At 36.7% G+C, this 12,320-nt stretch overlaps 1 protein-coding gene across 5 annotated transcripts in view; it reads right to left on the bottom strand.

Moving 5' to 3' along the window:
* SSH2 (slingshot protein phosphatase 2) overlaps window positions 1–12,320 on the bottom strand; it is a 250,754-nt gene that overhangs the window by 165,708 nt on the left and 72,726 nt on the right. For 2 of the 5 annotated variants that reach the window (XR_004280439.1, XM_032320092.1), the window contains exon 2: window positions 1,012–1,156. The exons of the other annotated variants lie outside the window; for them this stretch is intronic. Coding sequence is in view for 1 of the 2 variants with exons in the window: in XM_032320092.1 (XP_032175983.1) it covers window positions 1,012–1,156 (145 nt within the window). In the remaining variant the exon portion in view is untranslated. The remainder of the gene's footprint in view (window positions 1–1,011; window positions 1,157–12,320) is intronic. 5 annotated transcript variants of the gene reach the window in all.

Below are 12,320 nucleotides of genomic sequence, written 5' to 3'. Positions count from 1 at the left end.
AAGCATAAGATCTGAAGAGGCACAGAGACGAACAGGGCATTTGAGACATGAGCAAAAGGAAGGAAAACAGAACTACATTTAGCACTATTGGGAGTGGTGGTGAGCAGACCAGCTGAATAGAAACCCAGGGCTTGCCTTGATGTGAGTTGCAAAAGGCAGAGATCTAGGCCTGATCCCATGGGGACCCTATGGAAGGTATTTATCAGCGTTTTAGAAAGCGGAACAAAATTATAAATATTTTGCTTTGGTGGTAATAAAAATTCTTTAAGGAAGTAGAGGTCAAAGCCAATCAAGAGAAATGAGGTACTACTCTTCCTAAAGCCAGAAGACATTGCTCAGTATAACCACAGATCTCCACTAGAGGGCAGACAAGTCAAGGCTTATTCTGTGGTTGAACCAGAGACACTGCATCCACAGAAAATACTGAGAAAACATCCTGTGTTGTTTAAAGACCATTTTTAGTGCTTTCAAACCTGAACAGAACCTTTAGCTAGTATATGAATCTTTCACAGAATAGCCTTCTTTGGTATAAAATGCTTCTTAATTGCAAAATGGATCAAGAGAAGTTATACATTAGGAACCTGGCTTAGCTGTCAGGGACATGTGCTTATTCATCACAAACATAGCTGGGATGCCAACAGCAGCACTCATCACTGGCTAGCTTACCTCAAGCTTCCCCTCCCATCTCAGGCACATCCTAACCACCACTCATCCAATGACTAACAATGTATATATCAGCTGGACCATGATTTCAATCTAGGTTCTCCTTTTGGTCAACTTAAGATGGGCTTGGTCTTAAGGACTCATCCCTTTAAAGTCAGAGTGAGGTGAGTTAACCAGACAGAGGTTCTTATATGTACATTTGACTTATTAGGCTGAAGGGTTGTCATATGGGGGTGTTGGTGGGAGTCCTCAGGTCTCACTAACATAGTATCAATATTAACTTCCAAATAAAAGGGTTGAGAATGCTATCAAACTTTTTAGATGCTAAGACTCGATTTTACAAAGTACCTGAACATTTCTTCTGTTTTGATCTCTTGCAAAATGTCTGTCATTAAAGATGCAAGGGCAGTAGTAGGTTGACTTTCTGTCATTAGCTGGAAGTAGTTTTCTTTCACTCTTGATCAATGCTAGTATCACAAGTATTTTCTTTCTCCTTGGAAAATGATAGCAGTTAGTGTCTTGAAAATGATAACATTTGGTTTCAGATATTAGGTATTTCAGCTGCAGGTAAATTTTGCTATCATGAAATTGTGGTAGTATCTTCAACAAGCCAGGCCGCTGTGTATGTTAGACTTTGTATACTGTTCTCTCTGCCTATAATTCCCTTCATTCTCCTCGTCCCTTGCTTACTTCTACTCAAGTACAGTGGAACAGATCCTTCAACAAAGATGTCCCATTTTCCATGTTGTAGATTCACTCTCCAAACATTATTTACTATGTATAATTTGGATATAATAATGTAGTAAAAATTCTTAGCACAAGAATATTCATAGCCGTACCTGTTGCATATTTTCACAGGGTCAATCATTTCAGAGGCTTGCATAACAATTCTGATAGAAACAAGAATGAATGGGGCAATGTTCTCAATAACAGGAATTAGTGACCTAATGATCATTCCCTTCTTTTAGAATGCATTCCACTTATTTTATTTTCTGGGAGTGGTAATACCTATCTCTAATCCTTACAGAAAATAAAAGGATAAAAGGGCTCATTAAACTGTGAGCTTTTTGAAGACAGGGACCATGTTTTTTCTTTATATCTAAATACCTGGCACATAGTCATGTTTTTGTTGTTGTTGTAAATCTTTATTGAAATATAATTCACATACCATACAATACACCTATTTATTTTTTAGTATCTTCACATGGTTGAGTATGTTCTTAAGTATGTGGTCACACATTTTAAAACCATGCCATATATTCAAATATAAAAGGATATTCACAGAGAGGAAAGTAATAAAATTTTTAAAAAGTTTAACAAACTGAGAAAAATAGTTTCACCGTATATTTAAAAAATGGATTAATAGTTTCAAAAAACAAAGAATTCCAAAGAATCAACAAAAAAGAGCAAAAACCCCCACAGAAAATTGGGCAAAGAGAATTCACAAGAGATACAAATGGGCTGAAAGGGAAGTAAAAATATGGTTAGCTTGAAATAAAAAAAAAAAATACAAAAATTCAAATAAAGATGTTGTACCGTATTTTCTCTACTAAATTATTTAAGATAAAACTAATAAAGTGCAATATTGTCAAGAGGTCATGAAAATGGGCAGGGGTTTTTTTGGCACTCTGTATCAAGAGCTTTAAAATTGTTCCTATTTTTGACCTTATAGTTTCATGTCTAGAAATGTATTCTACCAAAAACAAAAATAAAACAGAAATATCCCCAAAGATTTATACAAGGATACCAAATGCAGAGTATTCATAATAGCAAACAAGTTGTAAGCCACCTTAAATGTACAAAGACAGGAGAAATTGGGTAAATTAAGAAATTACCAAACAAAAGAATTTTATTAAGACCTAAATTTATACTGTTTACTTAAAATGAGAACATGATCAGCATGTGAGAATTACTGGGAAAAAAAAAAGCAGATTTCTAATGGGATGTGCGTTATATGTGGTAACTTTCTTCTTTATAATCATTTATATTTTCTAAACTTTCTACAATGATCATGTATTATAATCAGAAAAAAACTTTAAAAATGTGGAGTAAGGGCATGGGAGAAATGTACAGATTCTTATTCTTTTTCTTTTCTTAATTAGATGTCTTCTGATATATTAGGTGGAAGATTACACATATCATCAAACCAATGTTTTAAAAGAGACATAATTAATAAGTTGGAAGATCAACCAGTAAAAGTCTCTATTGGCAGGTGGCTACCTGAGTAAACGACATGCTCTTTTCTTCCTCTTTGAACAGCAGCTTCTCCTGCTATAGTCATGTGAACTCAGCTCGAGTTCACAACTCTTCCTATTCAATGTTCTTTTTCTCTAGAGCCATGCTTTTTAAACTGGGATACAAGTATTCCAGGGTCATGCCTCAGTGTGGTAGGAATTAACTGAAATCAAAGGATGAATATAAATCACATTCTCAGGGCATCAGTTTTGCTTGATTGGAAGTAATATTTTTAAATCTTTTTTCTTTTTAAGCATGGGGGCAGGGAGGGGAAGAAAGAGAATCTTAATCAGGCTCTACACCCAGAGCAGGGTCTACATGTGGGGCTCAATCCCACAACCCTGAGATCATGACCTGAGCCAAAATCAAGAGTACGATGCTTAACCAACTGAGCCACCCAGGGAACCCAATGGTAATTAACATTTTTGTAGCAACAGAGATACAGATATATAAGCAAGAAATCTGAAGTAAACTGAAAATTCAAATAAATCTCGGACATATAATAGACTCCTTTAAACTCTGTATACCCAGACTGTCAGAGATTTCCTATTCACTCTCTTCTGCTGTTGAGAAACTTATGGTGGAAAGATTTGAGAGGACTGCTCAAGATACAGAGGACTGCTGTGCGCAACTTTATTTACTTATGTGTGTATGTATGTATGTGTGCATACATGCATGTATGTATTTTACATAGGCCCTACATCCAATGTGGCATTTGAATTCACAGCCTTGAGATTAAGAGTCATATGTTCCACCAACTGAGCCAGCCAGGCACGTCTTGCTGTGTGTAACTTTAAAATAAAGCTTGTGTGGGACATCTGGGTGGCTCAGTAGGTTAAGCATCTGCCTTGGGCTCAGGTCATGATCCCAGGGTCTTGGGATGGAGTCCTGTGTGGGGCTCCTTGCTCAGCAGGAAGCCTGCTTCTCCCTCTGCCTGCCCTCCCCCTGCTTGTGCTCTCTCTCTCTCTCTCTCTAATAAATAAATCTTTAAAAAATAAAATAAGGCTTGTGCCTAATATTGAGCAATTAACATATAAATTAAATTCTGGGGAGTATAGTCAGTTAATAAATATGAAGAGAAGATCAGATGCTAATGACTCCTTATTCTAATTCCTGATTCGACCTCTAAGACTACAGGGCAGGCCACTTAACTTTATTTGGTGTCCAAAAACAAAAGACTGAAAAACGAAAGTGGTAAAAAAGCTGACTGAATTACTTAAACAAAAGCCTCCATGCTTACTTGAAGTGAAACAGAGGTACTAAAGTGAAGAAAAAAATATGAAGTTATAAATCAGAATGTGATCTAATTCCTAATATAAGTGAGGCCTACCTAGTGATTTTTGCTAATACAGTGAGTATCATAAGGAATCCAATTATTAATAGTCTTCTGCAGTTAAAACACCCCTGGCTTTATTTTATTAATGGAAATAAATGACAGAGGAAAAAAAATTGGCAAGTTATTGCAGGAAGCTTTTTTTTTTAATTTTTAATTTTTTAAAAAAAGATTTTATTTATTTGACAGACAGATCATAAGAAGGCAGAGAGGCAGGCAGAGAGAGAGGAGGAAGTAGGCTCCCTGCTGAGCAGAGAGCCTGTGATCCCAGGACCCTGGGATCATGACCTGAGCTGAAGGCAGAGGCTTTAACCCACTGAGCCACCCAGGTGCCCCTGCAGGAAGCTTTTAATTACACTCACAGTCCCCATTAACCTTGACAACCCACCAACTCGACTATAATAAGAACACCTCCCCCACTAATATAAGTCTAACTAGAACTGCATGATTACAAAACGTTGTTTAAGAGGAAGGTAGAATCTTATGAGAGAGAACTATTCAGTCATCTGAATTTCCCCTCTAATTTGTTAAACATCAGAATCATGTATTGTCAATTTTTAGATTATCTAGCCCACCTCAGAAGCTTCTTGGTTACTCATTCTTTTTTTTTTTTTTTAAGATTTATTTTTTTTTAAAGATTAATTTATTTGTCAGAGAGAGAGAGAGCGCGAGAGCGAGCACAGGCAGACAGAGTGGCAGGCAGAGTCAGAGGGAGAAGCAGGCTCCCTGCCGAGCAAGGAGCCCAATGTGGGACTCGATCCCACGACACTGGGATCATGACCTGAACCAAAGGCAGCTGCTTAACCAACTGAACCATCCAGGCGTCCCTTGGTTACTCATTCTTATGTGTCTATTGTTTTTCATTAAATGTGTCTTTCATTTCATTAAAAATGTCTCCCCATTTTCCCTTCTAGCCTCATTTTTACTTCCCTAAGACTGCTATCTATCTTTCCCTTTCATTTTGCATAAACCTCAAAAAGTTTTCTCTTTGGTTCTTGAATTTTATACCTTGAGATAACTTTAGAAAATACTTATATTTAGAAAAAAAATATATATATATATATACACACACACATACATATATACTCTGGGAAAATATTATTGATGCATCTCTCCCACCATCCCCTCACCAGTTAACAGTCTAAGACTGAAGAAACTTAAGCTATAACCAACTTTTCAATATAATCCTTTCCTTCTTCCATCTACAGGGAGTTAGGGATAAACCTCATCAGTGATGTTTTGGCTCAATAGAATTCTGACAATCGAAGACAAGTAACTATAGGAAGTCTGTGATGATATAGTCAAATCATCAACAAATTATCAACAAATTATCCTGTTATCTATTAGTAATGTATTCTTCAATCTAGATTTTCCCCTCAGAACTGAATAGAAGTGGGGAGGAAACAGGAGATTAAAAAGGCAAACTGTAAAAGGCAAGATGGGCATACCTGATAGGAAGCTCCTTCCCTTATTTACAGATTCTAGTAGAAAAAAGCTTAACTGAAAACATCTATCCTCACTGTCATTATATATTTCTTCTTGAGAAACAAGTACAGCCCCAACAGGGATTTAGCTATATTTGAAAATTCAAGAAACCAGTAAAAAGCACCAGCAATGCCATAAGAATACAGCTCATGGAAGCAAAAGAAGTTTTAAAAAGACAGTCCCCCGAGAGTATCCTGGTCAGTAAACACTCTGAAGCAACCACCAAGAAATATTTATTACTTCCCTAATTTCCTGGAAACATAACTTTCCTGATAAACAACGCCTTGAACATCCCATGAAAAAGATACCTAAGACTACTGAGTAAGGTCTGGTAAGATGAAATATTGCAAGCTACTATTTCATATAACTTAGAGTCAACCAAAACTATGCAATAAAATATGGAATAAAATAGTAGCTATAAAGTATACTGCAGATTTAAAAAAAATTCTCAAGCTATCAAAGTAAATTGAGATGGCAGACAGAAATGCATTCATGCTGGGGTGCCTGGGTGGCTTCAACAGTTGAACATCAGACTCCTAGTTTCATTCAGCTCAGGTCATGAGCTCATGGGTTGTGAGATGAGCCCTAAGTTGGGCTCCACATTTGGTGGGAAGTCTGCTTGAAAATGCTTTCCCTCTGCCCAGCCCTCATCCCCCATCCACATGTGCACACTCTCTCTCTCTCTAAAAAATAAATAAATCTTAAAAAAAAAAGTGTCCATGCTATATATTCTGAAAGATTTAAGAGACCAACCATAAGAAAAGCTAGGTCTTGAAGAAAATCAATAGTGGCTTACAGTTTTATCTATGTATATGATATGAACACATGTACATAGTCATCACCAATCTCAAATAAGTGCTTCCACAGACTGCACCATGAAACTGAATTTTTATGAAGTGATCATTTTCAATTTTACAGATTTTTTAAAATTTATTTTTAAAGATTTTATTTATTCATTTGACAGACAGAGATCACAAGTAGGCAGAGAGAGGGGGAAGCAGGCTCCCTGTTAAGCAGAGAGCCCGATGTGGGGCTCTATCCCAAGACCCTGAGATCATGACCTGAGCCGAAGGCAGAGGCTAAATGCACTGAGCCACCCACGTGTTCCAATTTTCATAGTTTTGAGGAGACACATAATTGAATACTCAGTATGCACAATCTAATGGCAAGTAAACAGTTATTAATAGTTACCTGTGACAATTATGAAAGCTATGTAATATATTCAGATCTGATCTTCAGCCTGCAGAACAAATGCACTGCATAGGTAACTTAATAAGTAATCAATGGTGGGTTCATAAATAGTTACTTCTTAGCCTGCATAAGTCAAGGGTTTAACACAATTTCACACAAGTAAAATATTAAACATATTTCCACTTCTTTTTTTTTAAAGATTTTATTTATTTATTTGACAGACAGAGATCACAAGTAGGCAGAGAGGCAGACAGAGAGAGAGAGGAGGAAGCAGGCTCCCTGCTGAGCAGAGAGCCCGATGCGGGACTCGATCCCAGGACCCTGAGATCATGACCTGAGCCGAAGGCAGCGGCTTAACCCACTGAGCCACCCAGGCGCCCCCATATTTCCACTTCTTAAACTATTCTATTTTATGTGAACTAGTCCCATGACATTTTCATATCAGGGGATTGGTTAGGCAAACTAATTCAAAAGTTATGGTTCTTTTCCTTATATTGATTAAAATAAATACCAATGCCAATAACAGTTATACTTATAATGTAGAGAGGCCAAGGTTATAAATATTCAATTTTTTTTTCCATACTTCAAAAAGCTTGTGTGAGAAAAGCAAAATCTGTTTCTATATACTCTTGACATTCTTAGATTCTTCTAAATGAATCCACCACAGAAATACAGGACATGATGCTTCAGACAAACATGCCCATTTTATTTAAGAACTGTCTCATAAGTCACTCTAGTCTCCAAGTACAGGGCTAGATGTTGGGGATAAAACAGATACAGTCCCTGCTTCAGTCTGATAATCAATCTAATAATCAGAAGCAAATAAGAAAAATAAACTGTAACTACAAGTAGTTGGGAAACAAAATAATATTAATGGTGTTCATCATGCATACATACTGACTGCACATCGTAGGTCCCAGCTTTTATGCTGTTTGCAGTAAAAATCCTAACTCCTTTCTAACACTTATTCCTCAAGGCTTCTTCCATTCCTCGTCATTCATTTACAGAATATAACAAATTTAAGTAAAACATTTCCATCGAATTTCTGGTATGAGTGCTGTCATGGAGACTACCTCACAGGCTATTAATGTAGCCTTTGGATTTTAAATCATAAAGAAGCCTATGGAAAACTAGCTAGAAAAATTTTTAAAAATTACAACAGATATGAAATTCAGATTAGACTGAATTCAGCCCATTGCCCCCTCTCTCTTCCAACTGGTCCTTGGACTATGCAGCAGTTTCTGCCTCTGCTATTGGGGGAACCATCAACTATAAGAACTCCAAGCACTTTCATTTTTCTCTTCTCCTATACCATCTACAAGCGTCTGAAAGAGTCCATTCAGAATTCAAACCACTTCAATGTACCCTAGGAATATGCTTTAGTCAAAAACACATTTTGCTTTGCCCTTCTTACATCAAGTACTACGTTCCTGCTTTTTAGGAAGAAAAATCATACAAAATCCTAAAGTCTCTGATCTCCTTTGATTGGGTATTAGCTCTCCTTTCCTAAAGTCCTATTCTTTCTTCTTGCATTTATCTTCTTTCTTCAATTATAATTATATATATTCACAACTTATCCTTATTAATTAAGAGTAAAGGACCTAATACATACTCTAAATATTTACTGAATAAAATATGAAAGCAAATTATGAAAAAAAAAGCTTCTAGGTAAGGAAAGGGAAAATGAATAAAATGGACTTCACAAAAATGAAAAAACCATGGAAGGATAACATTCTGGTCTATTACATAGCAATAAGGACATAAAGCAAATAATTAGCCGACCAAGGCAATAAAAACCCAAGAATACCTAAATGTGTTATACCTAATAAACTTTGGAATTCAGGGTGATAAGAAACTGGAAACAAGAGCTAAATAATAACCTGGGTCAAATTTGTAGCTAAGTTAATGGAAAGATCACAGATAGAACCAGAATCACCAATGCCCTTTCATTCAATGCATCTTGTCCTCTGAATTCAAAGATGCTGCTACCTCAAATACATTATTTACCATATACCATTATTTACCACATTTCCCCATGTGCACAATCAAGGAGAGGTAAGAAAAGGAAAAAAACCTATTATTATTATTATTATTATTATTATTATTATTATTATTTTGGAGGGGGAAGACCAGGGGAAGAGGGAAAGAGACAGTCTTAAGCAGGCACCATGCCTAGCGGGGAGCCCGACACAGGGCTTGATCTCACAACTCTAGGATCATGACCTGAGCATAAATCATGTGTTCGCCGCTTAACCACTGAGCCACCAAGATACCCTGAAAGGGAAAAAAAATGTATTTCCATTTTACAGGTAGAAAAATAACTCAATGGGGTGCCTGGGTGGCTCAGTGGGTTAAGCCGCTGCCTTCGGCTCAGGTCGTGATCTCAGTGTCCTGGGATCGAGTCCCGCATCGGGCTCTCTGCTCAGCAGGGAGCCTGCTTCCTCCTCTCTCTCTGCCTGCCTCTCTGCCTACTTGTGTTCTCTGTCAAATAAATAAATAAAATCTCTAAAAAAAAAAAAAAAAAGAAAAGAAAAATAACTCAATGTGCTCTGCCTGTGAGAATATTTTATTCTTCACACAAGATGGAGAGTCCAACACAGATACTGAAGTTTACAATAAATAAATTAATATGTGTGCATGTGTGTGTATATAATTTTTTTCTTAATAGCAAAATATTCCCCAATATTTTGGTGAAAAAATTTTATACAACTGCCTTTAAAGTCTAGGACTGGGGCTTTTTTTTTTTTTTTTTTTTTTAGTGTTCCAAGATTCATTGTTTATGCACCACACCCAGTGCTCCATGCAATATGTGCCCTCCTTAATACCCACCACCAGCATGTTTTATGTAGCATGAACAAAAGGCATTGCCTCAAAAAGGCATGACTCAAAATGTTCATGTTTACAGAGCTCATCGCTACCTACATTATACATTTTGCAACTACTGTAGCTTCCCTGATGGTTATTACCAAGGCCTCTGTTAATTTCAAGGGCTTCATACTGATCCTACAAGGCTGCAAATCAAGCTTTTGTTCAATCTGTCCTTAAACCATTTCCTCCTACTTGTCTGGCTTCTCTATTTTCAGAGAGCAAGGCCTGGTTAAGGGATATACCCTACTGTTCAGGTCACATAAGAGAAGTTGTCATGGGCAAGGCCAGAGTGCTTACATAGTGTCTGAGTTTTAAACATCTGTCATTATAGACTTTGTCCTGCCATATAATATGAAACAAGGCAACTATAATTTGGTCAGAGGTCACAGCCTTAAAAGCAGATTTAACTCCTGTATGGTAAACTAGGAAACACTGCTGTTTACTTCTAACCTGTAATGTTAATAACGAACTAGAATAACTATGTATACTAAATATTTTAATAACCTCATTCTGTGGACATTAGTGTTTTTAGATGTTGTACTAAAATATTTCTTCACCTGAAATATTTAGAAAATTTTAACATAGAAAAATGTATTTCATACAAATGTCAAATCAAATGGACTGTAATAACACATAGCATCAAAGTCTTAGTGGCTTAAAATAGTAACAGTTTCTCATTTATACTACATGTCCATCTTAGATTAGTGGAGATTTTACTCCATGTTATCTTCACTCACCAAGGACATGACTGGTCACTATGGCAGGGAGAATGGAATATAAAGAATCATGCATCAGCTCTTAAGACTTAAAGCCTTCCACTCAGAAGTGGCAAAAGTCACAAAATTCATTTGCCAAAGTAGTTATGTGAGCATTCCCAACTCCCAAGGGAAGTATAATCCCACCATTATCTAGAATAAGGAGAACCAGAAATATTAGCAAACACAAATGACTATCATAATAGGTAAGGATACAGTATTATACAAGATGCTTTTGGTTACAAACAATCTGTAGATTGTACATAAGAAAAATGTAGTAGTTAGGTAGTGGTGCACATAACTGGTAAATCTAAGGAGAGTGGGAGATTCAGAAATGCAATGGTGTCATTAGGTCTTTATCTTCCCCTCTCTCTTTTTGGACTCTGTTTCCTTCTTAATCTTAGGCAGACTGTCTCCACGTGGTAGTTAAGATGACCACCAACCACACCAAGCATATTATCATCCTCTTAATCAGAGAGTCCAGAAAAAAAAACTTAATCCTTTTGCCGCAAGCCTTTGTATCTATCTCTTAATATGACCCTGATTGGCCCCGCTTGGTTCACATGCTACTCTGGATCCACCATGGAATCTAGGCAAAGTGGGTACCTTGACCAGCCTGACATGGGTGTAGGGACATATGGCTGTCCTAGTGGTAGAAAAGCAGGGCCAAGGGGGTTGTTAGCACCATGGAATCATACAGAGTAGAACAGACAAGCTCCCAAAAGAAAAGCAGACCATATCAAATAAGCAGCAGCTATCTCGTGAGAGAACTCTGTTATTTCATTTCCTTCATCATTCCCTTAAACCGTGATGACATACGTGAGATTAAATTCTATAAACTCATGTGGTCTTGGCTTTCATACTATAAATTATTGCTGATGTTAAGCCATATCCATTGCAAAAAACATACCAGGAAACACATACTGGTAAATCCTGGGACAAAATTTCTTTAGGTTATTTTGCATAAGGCTTCTTTGAGTGTATGTAAATCCAAGCAATTAACAAGAAAATTTCCTCTTATTCAACGAATGCAATGGATGATTTTTGAGATACCCAAATGAATAACATGACATGATTGCTACGTTTACAAGTTAAAGGGTGAAAGAAGGGAACTGACTTCCCAAGGTGACAGATAACCTAGTCGTACTAGGATTTGAGCTCAGCATTTCTCTTGGCAGAGGCAGAAGGGGAAATGGTCAGGAATTAGACTGTAAGCTTTATAGGGCAGTGCTTTTTGGTTTGGTTCACAGATAGATCTAGAGTATCCAGAACAATATGTGGCATATACTACTAAGTGGTTGATAAGAAGAAGTGTGAGGATTAAGTTCCTTTTCTTATTTTAAGTAATAGTCAATAGAAATAAAATAAACTTAGTTTTCTCATTATTATTCTTCTAAAAGCTGGGTAAGCAAATTTCTATAGAAATCAAATGCTCAGCTTCCAGGAAGTTCCAGGTAATACACATTTGCAACTTGGTACATTCCTCAATGTAGCTTCTTGAAGTTGAGCCAGACAAACTCAAAACAAGGACAAGGAAAACAAAACAAAACAGAATGAAAGAGAAAATTTTAAAAAATCAACATTGTTACAGCATCTGTATATGAATATTTTTCTAAATCAACATAAGCCCACACTGTTTTAGGTTTTAGCAGTAATGCTATATAATGCATTGTTTAATAATTTTAAAGAAGGTAGTTACATATGGTAAAACCTCTGGTTATCTTCCTGCAATAGCTGGTAAAGCCCTGTTTTTGGCCAGTCCCTTCTCACTCAACACCCTCTTCACTGCC

The sequence above is a fragment of the Mustela erminea genome, chromosome 18 (genome assembly GCF_009829155.1).
Source record: "Mustela erminea isolate mMusErm1 chromosome 18, mMusErm1.Pri, whole genome shotgun sequence".
In the NCBI taxonomy this organism is placed as follows: domain Eukaryota; kingdom Metazoa; phylum Chordata; class Mammalia; order Carnivora; family Mustelidae; genus Mustela; species Mustela erminea.
This window is presented reverse-complemented; position numbering and strand designations above follow the sequence as displayed.